General features: G+C 45.3%; 2 protein-coding genes across 29 annotated transcripts in view; one reads left to right on the forward strand and one right to left on the reverse strand.

Annotated features, from left to right (window-relative positions):
* Positions 1-15,333, forward strand: part of LOC120953968 (neurobeachin) — a 28,222-nt gene extending 12,889 nt beyond the window's left edge. For 12 of the 22 annotated variants that reach the window (XM_040374508.2, XM_040374489.2, XM_040374482.2 and 9 more), the window contains exons 15-24: positions 15-186; positions 1,707-2,459; positions 3,258-3,367; positions 4,104-4,361; positions 6,093-9,033; positions 9,115-9,455; positions 9,664-9,760; positions 9,845-10,041; positions 10,125-10,276; positions 10,343-15,333. In XM_040374508.2, coding sequence (XP_040230442.2) covers positions 15-186; positions 1,707-2,459; positions 3,258-3,367; positions 4,104-4,361; positions 6,093-9,033; positions 9,115-9,455; positions 9,664-9,760; positions 9,845-10,041; positions 10,125-10,276; positions 10,343-10,433 — 5,112 coding nt within the window. In that variant the 3' untranslated portion in view covers positions 10,434-15,333. The remainder of the gene's footprint in view (positions 1-14; positions 187-1,706; positions 2,460-3,257; positions 3,368-4,103; positions 4,362-6,092; positions 9,034-9,114; positions 9,456-9,663; positions 9,761-9,844; positions 10,042-10,124; positions 10,277-10,342) is intronic. The other 10 variants (XM_040374566.2, XM_040374592.2, XM_040374583.2 and 7 more) reach the window with 6 other exon arrangements.
* LOC120953861 (histone acetyltransferase p300) overlaps positions 1-16,688 on the reverse strand; it is a 277,036-nt gene that overhangs the window by 97,104 nt on the left and 163,244 nt on the right. The gene's annotated exons all lie outside the window — the stretch shown is intronic.

Here is a 16,688-nt window from a genome sequence, read left to right on the forward strand (position 1 = left end):
ATTATAATCTCAAGAAACGACTCTTTCAGGAGGAAACGAAGCAGGCACAGTTCCTGTCCCTCGCCATCGTGTACTTCATCTCGGTGCTGATGGTGTCGAAGTATCGGGACATCCTGGAACCGCCGGTCGAGCTGCAGATACACCGCAACTCTTCGCCGGTCATCCATCGCTCGACGCCAACACAGGGTAGGTACACACAGTGCGTCGTACAAACCTTCCCCCACCCTCTTCAGGAACTTTCGTTTTCGGTCCTTTTGGTCTTTGGTTCGTTTTCTTTTCTTTTGCGTTCTTATCAAGAATCTCTTTTTCGTTGTTACTGTTGTTTTGGGTGGTTTTCGTTCAGCAGCAACGAGAGCTGTATTTGTTTTACGATATGACAATCGTTGGTAGTAAAGCGGTTTTAAAGCACTTCCAGATCAGTATGTGCTTCTTAGCTGTTTAGTTTCGCCTTCTTAGATCTCTGATAAGATTTGTTTATACAAAAAGCTTTGTTACATGATGAATCAACTAATGCTTGTTACCAAGATTGTAACCTATTACCATTGCTTGTAACCTATTAAGTCAATTAAGCCGCGGTCTCATGGTACAGTCGTCAACTCGTACGACTTAACAACATGCCCGTCATGGGTTCAAGCCCCAAATAGACCGTGCCGCCATACGTAAGACTGACTATCCTGCTATGGGGGGAAATCAATAAGTCACTGAAAGCCAAGCCCACAAGTGGTACAGGCAGGCCTTGCCCGACAACGGTTGTTGAGCCAAAGAAGAAGAAGATTAAGTCAATTAACTAGAAACTATTTATAAGTAACTAGACCCCCAGGAAAGTGTGATTGATTATAAACAAACTACAAGTGATGAAAATCACTAATTTTAACACCTTGAGAACAGAATTGAGCAAGTTTTTGTTAGCTTTTTCAAATTTTATAGTATTTACAACGTCTAAGTATCTTCCTTAGGGCTGTGTACAGTTTGTTGGTGCAATTGCGTGTACTGATTTCACAGATAAATTATCACATATAAAATACTTTGGCTTTTTTACAAAAGAAAATATGTATTTTCTGTTCAAATATCATCGTATATTTCATTAAGTAGTAACATTCACTAACCTCGCTCAAAATATGTCCAAAAAGAAAATACTGCCCCCGCCAGTTTTGCTTCAACATAGCTTTAGCGTTAACGTTTATGGGTTTTATAGTATATTATTTTTGTTATTTTTATTCTGCCGTTAGCCAATAATCAATATCGATTCTATAGCTGCTACTCGAGCAACTCGATTTTTCAGCTTTTTTACATGCCAACCTAAATCAAGAAAATGTTCTCTCTCCCCATTGTGTTTTCTTTCTGTCTCTTCTCTTTTTATCTCTCTGACGCTGCTTTGAAATTAAAAACAAACCCCCGGTTTGGTCTGCATTACGCACCAATGATCAAACGAAACGTCATCCAACCAATTCATTTGCTCGATTCAACTATGTGTGTTGCGAATACTGCGTACTATCTTTGTACTTATCCTGCCCTATGTAACGCTCACGCCATCTTAAATGTGCAACTTTTTTGCTCGATTCAAAACCTGCTACGCTTCAACTACTAAATGCTGCTACTATACTAACACTTACTCTACCTACATCCTCCCACCCCTGCGATTCTAACTCAACTGAAATTGAACTCTGTCGACTAAAACCAACCAAAAACAAAAATCAATACAACAGAGTCAAGCAATAGGCCACTGTTTCCGCAATGGTCGCACCACGTGTACCCACAGTTCCTACCCGGATCCCATCCGAACCACCAGCCGACGATCGTGCACGGCAGCAGCAACACCATCACCTCCTCCTCGTCGCAAACCATCTCATCGTCGTCCGGCTCCTCGTCCGCCGGCGGATGTGGCAACCTGCTTAACAGCAACAACAACAACAACAACAACAACAATAACAACAACAACAACAACAACAATAGCAACCTTATCAACAACAACACTTCAGGGGGTAGCATTAATCACAAGGACGTTGCCGGGGCCAGCGTGAACGGGAGCACCTTGCCACTATACTACGGCCATGCAGGAACTGCCACGAACACGGCAACTAACAACACACTGAACAACAACAACAACAACGGACAAGGGTTCGGTACCGGGCCAGGCAATTGTATCTTCACCAGCGAAATGCTCAACTGCTACTCACCAGCTGCTGCTGCCGCCGCCGCCTCTGCTGCCGCCATCGCCGGTGGCCATCTGCAGCAGCACCATCAGCAACAGCAGCAGCCCCAGCACTACACCCAGCAGCAGCACGGACTCAACAACAACTCCCTTACGGCGCTAATTAATACGGGCGGGGTCGGCTCGTACGGTGCAGGTAGCGCACCGGTCGTTGGGCTGCGCGCTGTCGGACGGACTGTTGGAACCACTGTCACTGCCGGTCTGCACAATGGTGTCGGCGTTGGTCACGGTGGCAAGCTATCGAAAGGCACGACAACACTCCTTCTTTTCGCTCACACACTGTCACCTTCCTCACCGTCTTTTTTTGTCCCAACACACACACATACATGCACACGCAAATCTTCCCCCCGTCGTATGTTTCTTCGAAAATACAGTAATTTTTTACCGGAAAATTACTGTGTAATCGTTCGAACTTCCGATACGATCGATGCAACGGGCAACACTAACACAAATTGAGGCACGCACACATTGTACACGCGCGCATCACTCTGTACCTAAACACGCACCCGATTAGCATTCATTTGCCTTTTTGGTTGGTCTATGTTGTTTTCTTTCCTTTTCGTTGCTTTCGTTTCCATTATTTTGCCAATTGTTTGCCGCTGATTTATTTATTTTTTCTACCTTTGGGTTGCAAGTTTTGTCTTTTTGTTTTGTTTACTAGCTCTAGGTTTGCCGTTTCTATTTGCATTTTCCATTTCGTTTTGTACATTCTTGTTGACTTGATTTGTTTTATTATTGAATTGTTTTTTCGACCATCGTTTCTATTTTCCTTCTTTACGATGCGGTCATTTTTGTTCTGTTCGATTTTTTTATTTATTGGATTGTATGTTGTCGGCCGTGTTTACATGTCTTCAATGATTTTGTTATGTTTTGTGTAAATTTATTCCTGTTCCAGTTTATCCGTCGTAAGAGCGGTAAACACAAACACAAAAACATTGACTAAGAGAGAAAGAAGGAAATACTTCCTACTCTTGCGTATGACGGGTTCGTCGCCGAAGCCAAAACTAAACTTTTTTTTCTTCTATTTCCTCCCCCCTCCCTATAGGAACTCAATCCATGCAGGAAGGTGATTACGAGGTGATAGTGGTCGACGAGAACAACTCCTCCGTTATAGCGGACAACGATTCACACTCCAGTGGTCCACTGTCGATAAAGGTGAGTTTTTGGCAAAGAGTGTTGAAAGGCAATCGAACGCTTCGAATGTCCCGACCGTAAAAGACAAGCGAGAAACCCGCAAACTATCGAGGTTGAACACCGGTTTAGTTTTTTTTCGCACAATTGATCTGATTGATTTAACGACTTTTGAAAAACTTGTCGTATTTTGACGCGCGTTTAACCGTTGTTGATACTGACTTTGCAAAACTACGACTAAAGTTGCACAATGAAAACGATCCAGCAGTGTAACGTATGGTCATAATCGCTTAATGGCTAAACTCTTGTTGAGGTTACTTGTTAATTGCATATATTTCTGAAACGTTCGCTATGATTTGGAAACTTTTGAGTTTCAGGTGTACCTTTATTTTTTTGCTAATGTTGAACTGTGCATGAGTTCTAAATACGCTAAATGTTACAATATTTCCTGCGTTGCATGCTTATAGTAATATTAACTGGATTGTTGTTCTAATGTTCAAACCATGGTCCTCACATCCTAACAAGCCCCCCTCCCCCTACTTCCTCTTAATACGTCCCTAATGATTTACTTATAATTAACTTTTTACTCCTCGCTCATTTGCCTTCTATCTCTTCCTAATTGGATGCCAAATTGAACGCCCAAAAAACTTTAAAATCCTCATACTCCCTATTACTCTATTTCCTCTCTAATAACCATCGCTCTCTACCCGTTAACCTATTTAAACTATGCGTATATGTGTGCCGATTCCCATTCGGTAAGGCCGTAACTTCCGCTAGCAACTCGAGGCGTACGTCGACGGTGAAGCAATATCATCCGACCGATCATCCAGGACTACCCGCGGCGGTTAACACAGGCGAACCGCACCTTCATTCCTGCTACCAGCAGCCAATGCTCTCGTCGGTCGGTCTGACCGGCACCATGGCCACAGTGACAGCACCGTCCGCGACAGCAACCATCGCCGTAAGCGACGAACGTTCGGAGCTAGCGCAGCGTGCAGTACCCCAGGGACAGGTGAAGGTAAATGAGGCAAACCAGCGCAGCACAGCGAGCGAGATGATTTGTGGCACAGCACAAACCCGTATCCGGTTCCGTATTTCTTCCTCATTCCTCTACCCCCTTCGCTTCGAAGACTAAATGTAGTGCTTGTTTTTGGGGTTTGCGACATCCAACTTCTTCCCTTCCCTGTAGTGGTGGTAGTTACGCTTTCCATGTTACTTGTAGTTATTGCTTGTCCTGTAGTTAGTGTGTTGTTTTGGTTTGTTAATTGTACCTTTTCGGAGATGCCCGAAAATTATTTGACACTTTTTACTGGCGCGTTGTGACAAAATTCAATTAACGCGTTGGCTAAAGTGTGTCAAAGCTATCATACCAACCCATTTACCGATGTAAAATATAAATTTTTGTGTGCCAATTTGCATGTACTAACATCTATAGTATGCAACGATTCGCGTTTGCTTTTCCATTTGCAGATATATTGATTTTATGTTCAAAAAAAACGTTGAAAAGGAATGATGTTTTTTTGGTTTGTTACACTGTATTGCATGTGCTTACAAAATGCATTCTTTGCTAAACCGTACATTATGTGTGCTAATTTCAAAACTCAGAACGATATCATGTCAAGCGTTGTACTAGCGAGACGAGTCCATCAAGCGATTTGAATGTGTATAGCAAACATGTCAAAACAAACGAAAACTTCCATCTTTCCCCCTGTTTCTGAAACCATCTCCCGGGATTTAGTGGAACGTTTGTAGCTGAAACAGAATTAGGGTGTGCATCGCCGCTTTTCTGGTCCCCAAAGAGCTGGTGCAGTTTTTCATGAAGCTTGTTTCACCTGCCAACTAGCAATCATTATGCATAAAATAAATAAAACAAGAGTGATTCGTTTACAGGGTTTCCCATTTTTTTAAAACAAGTTTCCTTGATTTTTCAAAAGTAATTTTTAAATAACGGTTTCCAACCAGAATTGAATTTGTATAGCATTATCCACTTAATAATTGTAATATTTTCAAACGTGTGAACAATACAGTCACCTTTAACTATTTCAACTTTGTTCGTAGGAATCATTTTTTTCACATGTTGTTTAGTAAATTTGTAATAAATTGCTGTACCTCAGTTGTGGTCAATCCATTTTTATAGCCTTTGAAATCTCTAAATAGAGCGAAATCATTATAAAATGTAGTCTCTTTCAAATGAATTGTTTCTTTCAGAAGAACATTTTGATAGTCTACGATACGTGTCCTATTCCTTTTTTTGTTTCTTATCCATGAATTTCTGCCTAAGACGGAAATTCTCTTAGTAGCTTACGCGATTTGGCAGCGTAGATTAATTCTCTAAGGATTATTTCAAAAACAGTTCATTTTTTTTTTATTTTGCTGTCAAAGCCCATAATTACATAGTTACTGCTTCGATATTCCATAACAACACAGTGATTAATTTTCCCTAAGACGAATATCTATCTAAGATCTGTTCAAGATTCGCTATAGAGAGCCTTCACTGTATTCACTGGTATGTTTATGCTAATAGGACGTTTGTGATTGTGAAAGAGTTTGATAAAATTGAAACAACACTTTTAAAAACTGTCATTTTATAACGAAGACATCAATATTAGCAGCACAAAAAACTTGGGAAATCCTGTAATTTAGCTCAAACGATACTCAATGGTTTACTCACACTAAGCAATTGCTCAAATCACGCATCTAAAAGCGTACTAATTGCACCATTTCTTCCCCCGTATGTGTGTGTGTGCAGAGCGTCGACTCCGATGGCGGTTCGCTGAATCTGAACTCGACCGAGAACGATCCACAGGAAGTGGAAACATCGAGCGAAATTATGCCGGACGATAACAAACCGACGAACTCGAACGATGAAAGCTGGACGGACGTGAACCTGAACGACGATGGGGCGAGCGAGTTGAAGCCGCCGCGCACGGACGGTGGTGCGTTGGGCATTGGCGGTGTGCCCGGCAGCAACGGTAGCGGTGTCGGTACGGGCGCGGGAAGCCTTGGCCCGATGGCCAGCGCGCTTAGTGGCCGGATGGATGGCGTCACGGGAGCGAGCGTGAACTTGGGCGGCGGGGCCGGCGGTACCGGCGGCGTGAAGCACGAGTCGGACATTGCCGTGGTGCGCGTACCGGACGGATACGGTGGCCAGGTGGTGGGTCCGACCGGCGGTTCGGTACGTGGCCGGCCGGAGGACCTCAACCTGAAGGCGCCGTTTGTGAGCCAGCTGCCGCTGGCAATACCGTCGCGCGAGGCCAGCCTCACCCAGAAGCTGGAAATAGCGCTCGGTCCAGTCTGTCCCCTGTTGCGCGAAATCATGGTCGACTTTGCACCGTTCCTGTCAAAAACGCTCGTCGGCTCGCACGGCCAGGAGCTGCTGATGGAGGGCAAGGGGCTGACGACGTTCAAGAACAGCCATTCGGTGGTGGAGCTGGTGATGCTGCTCTGCTCGCAGGAGTGGCAGAATAGCCTGCAGAAGCACGCGGGCCTCGCGTTCATCGAGCTGATCAACGAGGGCCGGCTGCTGTCGCACGCGATGAAGGACCACATCGTGCGGGTCGCAAACGAGGCCGAGTTCATACTGAATCGCATGCGGGCGGACGACGTGCTGAAGCACGCTGACTTTGAATCCCAGTGCGCCCAAACGCTGCTCGAACGGAGGGAGGAGGAGCGCATGTGCGACCATCTGATCACGGCGGCCCGCCGCCGGGACAACGTGATCGCGAGCCGGCTGCTGGAGAAGGTACGCAACATCATGGGCAACCGGCACGGGGCGTGGGGCGACATGAACGCGAACTACCAGAAGCAGATCTTCTGGAAGCTGGACGCGTGGGAGGACGACGCGCGGCGCCGGAAGCGCATGGTGCAGAACCCGCGCGGCTCCAGCCATCCGCAGGCGACGCTGAAGGCGTCGCTCGAGAATGGTACGACCGGGGGAACGGTGGCAGCGGCCACCTCCAGCACCGCCAGCACCGCAGCAACCAGCGCAGACGAAGCGGTCGGTAGTGGGGACACGACAACCCCGACCAGTGCCCGACTGGCTGGTGGTGGCGGTGGTGTGGCGCGGGAGGAAATCTACTCGCAGATTGCTGTTCCCCGGTCGCAGCAGCCCGACCTGCTGGACGATTCGGAGCTGCTGATCGAGGACCGGGAGCTGGACCTCGACCTGACCGGCCCGGTCAACATCAGCACGAAGGCGAAGCTGATCGCGCCCGGCCTGGTGGCGCCCGGCACCATGTCAATTACCTCCACCGAGATGTACTTCGAGGTGGACGAGGAGAACGGCGAGTTCCAGCAGATCGACCAGGAGGTGCTGAAGTACTGCGATCATCTGCACGGCAAGTGGTACTTCTCCGAGATACGGGCCATCTTTTCCCGTCGCTATCTGCTGCAGAACGTCGCACTCGAGATCTTCCTTGCTAGTCGCACCTCGATCCTGTTTGCCTTCCCCGACCAGCACACGGTGAAGAAGGTGATCAAGGCGCTGCCGCGGGTGGGCGTCGGCATCAAGTACGGCATCCCGCAAACGCGCCGCGCGTCGATGATGTCGCCCCGGCAGCTGATGCGCAACTCGAACATGACGCAGAAGTGGCAGCGGCGCGAGATCTCCAACTTTGAGTATCTGATGTTCCTGAACACGATCGCGGGCCGCACGTACAACGATCTCAACCAGTACCCGGTGTTCCCGTGGGTCATCACCAACTACGAGTCGCGCGAGCTCGACCTCAGCCAGCCGTCGAACTATCGCGACCTTTCCAAACCGATCGGTGCGCTCAATCCGAGCCGGCGCGAGTACTTCGAGGAGCGGTACGAAACGTGGGACACGCCCGGCATACCGCCGTTCCACTACGGCACGCACTACTCGACCGCCGCCTTCGTGCTGAACTGGCTGATCCGCATCGAGCCGTTCACGACGATGTTCCTGGCGCTGCAGGGCGGCAAGTTTGACCATCCCGATCGGCTGTTCTCGTCCGTCGCGCTGTCGTGGAAGAACTGCCAGCGCGACACGTCCGACGTGAAGGAGCTCATTCCGGAGTGGTACTTCCTGCCGGAAATGTTCTACAACGCGTCCGACTACCGGCTCGGGCAGCGCGACGACGGCAGCACGGTCGGGGACGTCGAGCTGCCGCCGTGGGCGAAAACGCCCGAGGAGTTTGTGCGCATCAACCGGATGGCGCTCGAGTCGGAGTTCGTCTCCTGCCAGCTGCACCAGTGGATCGACCTCATCTTCGGCTACAAGCAGCGCGGCCCGGAAGCGATGCGGGCGACGAACGTGTTCTACTACCTCACGTACGAGGGCAGCGTTGATCTGGACACGATCGGAGATCCGGTGACGCGGGACGCGATCGAGAATCAGATCCGCAACTTCGGTCAAACGCCCAGCCTGCTGCTGATGGAGCCGCATCCGCCCCGGTCGTCCGCCATGCACCTGTCGCCGATGATGTTCAACACGATGCCGGACGACGTGTGCATGTCGCTCAAGTTCCATCTCAACTCGCCGATCATACACATCTCGGCGAACACGTACCCGCAGCTGCCGCTGCCGTCGGTCGTCACCGTGACTGCGGGGCACCAGTTTGCGGTCAATCGCTGGAACTGCCAGTACACCGCCAGCATCCAGAGCCCGAGCTACGCCGAGTCGACGCAAAACCTGAACGCGAACCTGCCGCTCACTATGGATCCGCTGCTGTGTATGTATTCTTGAAAACAAGCAACACAATCTGGTGGCCTCATCAACCTATCGTTTCGGGCGTTTCTCTTTTTTTTTGCAGCACAAATCAATGGACACAACAACAGCAACCAGCAGAATCGGCGCCACCTGGGCGACAACTTTAGCCAGAAGCTGCAGATCAAGTCGAACTGCTACGTCACCACCGTGGACAGCCGGTTCCTGATCGCGTGCGGCTTCTGGGACAACAGCTTCCGCGTGTTCTCCACCGAGACGGCCAAGATCGTGCAGATCATCTTCGGTCACTTTGGCGTGGTGACCTGCCTGTCGCGGTCGGAGTGTAACATCACGTCCGATTGCTACATTGCGTCCGGGTCGGCCGACTGCACCATACTGCTGTGGCACTGGAATGCCCGCACGCAGTCGATTGTTGGCGAGGGCGAGGTAAGGCTCCGGCATGTCAGCTGAGCGATTTTGCCTCCAATTCCAAGTCGTTTTTGTCTGTAAAGCATCACCTGGTCTAAGGCCACGTTGTCGTCAATGTTTGTCTCGATACATACTTGAACATACTTGACTTACCTGACCAACTGACAGTTCATCTCCGTATTGCACAGTTTCGATCGCCTGTTTTTAATATCAACAATTTTTCCAGATACCAACACCTCGCGCTACGCTGACAGGACACGAGACGGCCGTCACGTCGGTGGTGATCAGTGCCGAGCTCGGTCTGGTTGTTTCCGGTTCGATAAGTATGTTTGCCACCCTTTTAATTCTCATTCCCTTTGCCTAGTAAACTTTTCTCATTGGCATCTTTTTTATTTTAATCGTTCCAGACGGCCCGGTACTAGTCCACACGACGTTCGGTGATTTGTTGCGGTCGCTGGAGGCGCCGAAGGATTTCATCTCGCCAGAAAACATAACGCTCTCGCGCGAAGGTTTCATCGTCGTCAACTATGACGAGGGCAGCGTGGCCGCGTACACGATCAACGGAAAGCTGCTGCGCTACGAGTCGCACAACGATAATCTGCAGGTAGATTGTCTGCCTTCGCAGCAGCATTTTGGGTGCAAACTGTAGCCTACTCTTTCTCTCTCTCTCGTTATCGTGCTTTCCAGTGCATGCTGCTGTCTCGGGATGGCGAGTATTTAATGACCGCCGGTAACAAGGGCATCGTGGAGGTGTGGCGAACGTTCAACCTCGCACCGCTGTACGCTTTCCCGGCCTGCAACAGTGGTATACGTTCGCTGGCCCTCACGCACGACCAGAAGTAAGCAGTTTTCCTACATGTTATCGTTACTCAAATAGTAACCATTGCGCTCTACTTCCCGCACAGGTATTTGCTGGCCGGTTTGGCGACTGGATCCATCATCGTGTTCCATATCGACTTCAACCGCTGGCATCACGAGTACCAGCAGCGCTACTGAAGCCTCCGTTGCTGCTCCGATCTGAAGGCGCTAGTCAAACCGAAATGTAACGTGACGGCACCAGCACCGAGTAGGACGCCGTGCGCAGGACGAACGTGTGCGTGAAGTGCAATCAACTTTCCGTCAGAACAGCGGAATACAGGCGCGGGAAAGGTTGTGGTTACCGTTTCGAGCCGTGTTACCTTCACCCTTTGTAGTGGTGCAAGTAACACCACAGCTAACACACACAAAAAACGCGCATATATGCAAGCCACAAACCGTGAAGTGCACCGACACTTAGAAATTGCCAAACTCAATTAACTGCATCCTTAATCGCAACATAGATTTTAGTGACAAATTGCACGACGACTCGGTTTTCTGAGCAGAACCGACGAAATAGTGTGACGCAGCGAACGACGCATGTACTTAAACCATACTTTTATTCGCAAAAAAAAACAACTTACGTACGTGACATCCCTAACCACACGTACACGTACCTACCCACACACAAAAGACTAAGCAAACAGAACTGGAACTCAAGCATTCCAATGATGATGATAGGGTTGAAGTGGTGAAGCGAACGATTCCTCCATTTTGCGGGTGGGGCATACATCCAAGATGTTTTGTCGCTGTGGGGCTGGCATAGGCGCAGCAGAAAGCAGAAAGGCAAACGATACCCCACATAAAATCCCCTTTCAACCGCACTCCGATAGCTCCACCCCCCTACTCCCCTTACCCCACCTTTCCGTGGTTTTACTGCATTGCATTAGCATGAAGCAACTAGGGAAGCATTTTAATACGAAGAGAAGGATGGAAGGAAAGAATCACACAGCCACAAAAACGGATAGGAGGTTTAAAATTAGCTAGCCTTTATATGGAAACCGTGCGTAGAGAGAGAAAAAAAAACCTTGGATTTTTGATCATATGAGGGAGAGCTAGTGAAACCTGCATGGGGCTCTAAGGTGAATCGTTTTGTCACGGTGCTGACAGGACACACGCGGCGGCATGACTCAGGTGCTGCCTGTCGTGTTGACACAGTTGATTATACGGTATGAAGCTTTATTTGAGATTTGCAGCTCTATTTGTTCTTTTTAACTGAATCCTGTACACGTTGTGCTTGAGGTGGAGTAATGTTTTGTTTTTATATTTATTCTTGGAGCTATTCCAGTTCAGCACTAGCTTTATCCTACGTGTCCGTGTGCATATGTGTGTAATACTGTACTGTACTACTGTACTGTTAGCGTTCCTTTTTTTGTGAACCCCGTCCAAGTGTGGATGTTTTAAGAAACTTTTTTTTCTATATTTGGCAGCATATAAAGATAAGCAAGCAAATGCGTTCTGTGCCCCGATAGCTTACTATAGTCCTTTTGCAAGGACTATTTACTCTTGGGTCCCGAGCAAGTATCGTTAATAGGACTGTTGGCGCGGAACAGGAAAGGATAAGCAAGCAAATGAAACGCAATAACTTAGTTGTAAACAATATCGATAAACTACCTAGACTACCGTAAAGCAACAAAACACATACACACAAAACCAACACATGCTGACACACATACAGAACACAGATTTACATTAACGCAAGTTCATTAGTACATGAATGCCAAATTGTAAAGATTTTAATAACAGCCTTTTAAAGAAATCGATTATAAAGCAAAACAAAAACAAAAAAGTATATATATTATACATATATTGAGCTAACAGCAAGTTGCTGCAATATAGGTGGGGGTGGATGTTAATTGGATGGGGGGGGAGGAGACGGTTACTGTGGAACTAAACAGAGGAGAAGTAACACACTGCATTTACATTATACGGGCGTAAGAGTGAGAGAAGTGCAAAGGTAGAAAAGTAAAACAAACAAACAAAAAAAGAACAAGCAAACAAACATACACAAACGAAATCAAATGCCGCATGTTCTGGCCTCTGATTAGCGCGTGGCCACATTAAAAAAAAAGACGGGAAATGACGGTAATGTAGAGAAATTGGCGAATTTGTGTGTATGTACTATGCGCAAGATACATTCCCCAAATGGTAGTGCAATGGTGGTGGTGGAGGTGAAAATCTACAAGGCGTATAGACGAGCGTAATTATAGCATAAAGCGCCAGTAGTAATATTAATGGGTTAAGGACAAGACGTAAAACGGAAGGGTGAGAGATAGCGATAAAAAACACAAGGCGAAGCAAAGAGTTAGAGAGATATGCAACATTCTGAGGTTATCCGTCCGCGAATTTTTACATTAGCCATTACATACAAACGATTAAAAAACATATGAGTAAAGAAACCAAAGCTGAACGTAAAAAAAACATTAACTATGAAAACGCTCCCCCGAATATATCATTCCTCTTCTCCCTTCCACCCCCTTACTTCATCGAAACGCGCGTTTGCAAATGCAATTAATAATCTTCCGTACAGCTCGGCGCAGATGAATCCGTTCGTTTACCCCATTGTCCCCATAGTATGGCTTTCGGTTGATTTTTTGTTATTTTTTTAATCGCGCGCACACACACACACACATACTCGCATTTGGTTTTGATTTGATCGGTAGTGTAATAACGTTTAATGAAGGCAACCAGCAACTACAAAAAAGGGCGAAGCGCGCGTAAACGCGTTCGTTTTACATAAAACATTCCCACACACACACACACTACACTCACAGATTCGCCGCTAAAAACGTAACACGAGTCATAGAAGTGAAAATGCGAGATATTAAAAAAATAAAAAAAAGCGGAAGAGCGAGAGAAAAATGCAACTAACGCAAAACCTTATTTCACGTGCCAAAATAATATTAAATAGAACAATATTAAAACAATACAAGTGAAAGTTGGAAGCAAGCGAGCGCGCACGCACGCACACAGTACGATACATTCAAATCGATATCAGCAGTAATGAGAACTTGTGGGAAACTGAGGATGCGAGACACTCACACACAGCCAGCAAAAGCTGAGAGCAGTAGTAACACAGAAAAGGAAAAGCAAACATACAAAAAATCAATTGCAAAAAAAGGAAAATACAAAAAATAAAAAACAGAGACAGAAAGCAGAACAACATTCTAAGTAAGCAAATGTTTAAAAGAAAAAGACACACAAAAAACAAAAATCCTGCCTAAATGTGCTCGTGTAGTATTTAAAAAACAAAAAGGTACTTAATGGGAAAAAATCAACAAAAAAAGTAAGTTTGATAAACGCTTAAAATAGCAAACATTAATTAAACTTCTTAAGCTAGGTCTGGAAGTAAAAAAGAAAACATGAAGAAAACAGGTACCGACTAGTAGGATGGAAAAAGGTGTGTGGGCAAATGTCGGCAAATGGGAACGGAAGAGAGTGGGTACGCCGTAAACGTTAGCAGTACGAGAAGTGGCTTGTGTGTGTGTACCAAAGCAAGAAAAATACAGGCTAGCATTTGATACCGAGGAACTTATGTGCAACCCACGTTTGTGCACTTATTGGACATTTGTAGATTAATTATTAAATATGAAACAAAACAAAAAACACACACACTGCAAGCGCAATAGGGAAATAGCCGAAAGCAAAAACAAAAAAGTAACAATTAAGGGAGGAAGAAAAAACACTCAAAAATCAATCCTGTCCACAGGGATTTTTTTTTGTTGATGTTCTATAAAGGAATCTTCTGTGCAAACGCGTAATTTGAGTTTCGTTACGTTTCGGTAATGTTATCCCGCAGTAACCCACACGCTGTAAGACAGTTTACAATATCGTCTTCATCTCGTATGCAAACAAAAACCGATGGAGTGAAAGACTTCTGCCATTCCTCTCAGTGGCGCCCAGCCTGCAATTGCCGGTGTGCTACTTAATACTTCATGTTGTTTGTCGATTGCAACCTGGCCCTCAGGTGCTCGTATGTATGTACTTAAACAAACGTTAACTGTAATGGTATTACATGGAACACGTTTACTTAAATCACAGTTCCTTTGCGACAAAGCAAAGAACGCCTTTGGCAGGTTTTTTCAATGGCAGAAGAGCGGTAGCATGATTAAAATAACCATGCAATCTTTGAAATGGTTAAACATTGAAATGACGCAACGTATTATTTAGTTGTATTAGTTATGTAAGTAGTCATATTATTGATGTGCATAATTTGTTCGATTGTTTATTTTTTATGTACCCCGCGTCCCGCTGAGACCCGTTCAACCTTTCGTGACATCCAAATTCGTTTGTCCTAAAAACACTATGTAAGTTCTCTTATCGGTTCCAACAATAGTTTTGAACCTCCCCCTTCTCCTTATTCTTCCTCCTTCCGGGGTATGTTATGTGTAGAATACACTATTGGAAAGGCGAACAGTGGAAGTGTAAAAAAACAGATTTTTATGGTAGTATTGGTCAATACCCAAGCTATGCAAGGAAGAATACAAGCTCCAAACGATAGGAAAATAAATGCCCCCAATGGTTCATACCTATAGCAAAGTTTCATTTCCAGCCCCAAAATTAAGCTCTTTTCTTGTGCTTCTCAATCCTTCACATTCCCGAGGGGTCGCAATAATCGGGCAATTAGGAGAAGGTGCATCATACGTACTTAATTTAACGGAAAATTAAATCCTAACTATTGTATTGGGAGGGGAGGGGGCGGCGGTTGGTTTGCATTATTGTAACAATTCAAACTTGCAGTAAGTGTATTAGCAAGCAGGTATTACCAAAAAATCCGAAGGAAAAAAAAAACACTTTCACACGCTACACTACGTGTCGAAGAACTAGGTGGGTGGAAGTGGTTGTTGTGCAGAAACAGAAAAAAACAGACATACACACATAAAATGAATGCCAGGTACTTAATTAGTTTATATTTCTCATGGCCGCAAGTGTATGGGTTAGATGTTTATAATGAAAAAAAAAACGTAAAAGGGCGCATTCCGCAAACAAGCTAACACACAAATTATAAGAAAATAAAACTTTCTTTCTTCATTCATCAAAACTGACTACAAAGAGCAACGTCAACTTAACTTTGTAAAGAATATCACGAAAGTACGAAGTAAACGCTTCTTTTTCGCCGCAGAAAATGCTATGCTTTTGTCTCATTATTAATACAATCCGATATCATTATCATCATCATCAATCCTTGTGTTTCATTGCATTTTTTCTGCTTTGTTTTTGAATAAAATAGCAAAGTTTAACAATCCAATTTATGCCATATGCCATGCCAATTTTATATATTTATATTTATTTATTTATTGTTTTTATATTTATATTTATATTTTTTCCACTGGGAAAACAATCATTGGCCATAACTGTACTTTACCAGCATGAATAGCAGCGGTGCGCAGGTACAAGAAACGTTTTCCAAGAAATATTCCGTTGGTCAAACAACTTTTTGCACCCACAACATAATTTATGTAATAATCAACGTTGAAAATGTTGCAAAAAGAAAGAAAAAGTTAATTGTGATGAGATAATGTTAAGTTGAAATTCAACTGTTTGCGCTGGTGATGCCGGCGGAATGGAAATTGGATGAAAATCGGCGTCGCGCTGAACGTGTTAACGCCCCCCAATACCCGATACCTGCCACCGTTTTTTGTTTTTTTTTTTTTGTATAAAAAGATTATAATACTTACATCTTTCGATACACAGAATCACTTGTTTGTCACACAAAAACTGAAAAAAAATCGTAATAAAAATCTGAAATTGTTGAAACACTAGCACAATTTTTTTTCACTCTCTAAATCACTGGCCAACTACGCTGTCGATTTGGTTTTAATGTGTGTATCGAAGAAGCGCGCCAATTTCATGTACGTGTATTGATTTTCCATATCGCACACACAGCCCCCATCCTGTGTCTGTGGATCGCTACGATTTCAATACAAGCTTTACTAGGAGGTCCCGACAAGCAAAAGCACAATGCGCAGCACCAACGTCGTACAGCACGGAATGCACACTGTCTAGTGTGATAAGGGCGACAAATATGGTTTTCATGAACATAGGTGCTTGAATGGTTTAAAAACCAACACATTAGTTTGAGCATTTCAGTAATGCGATTTTAGAATTGCATAATAATAACTACATACCTGCACCAATTTCATGCTGTTTTATACGCTTTAGACTAGTTTGAATTATGATGTTTTCGTAGCCCAGTTTATTATCGGCCTGATTATGTTGTTCGAACGGCTGTGGCACAACCGTCAGCTCGGTTGCAAAACTTAGTGCACCCGGCATAGGTTCATCTCTTGGTGGAGTATCACTTCCGCAAAGTACATCCTGATGATTGTTTTCATCCTTTATTGGATGCTTTGAAAGTGACACATTGACTTTCGATATTTGCGTAATCTCATATAG

Source organism: Anopheles coluzzii, chromosome X (assembly GCF_943734685.1).
Source record: "Anopheles coluzzii chromosome X, AcolN3, whole genome shotgun sequence".
In the NCBI taxonomy this organism is placed as follows: domain Eukaryota; kingdom Metazoa; phylum Arthropoda; class Insecta; order Diptera; family Culicidae; genus Anopheles; species Anopheles coluzzii.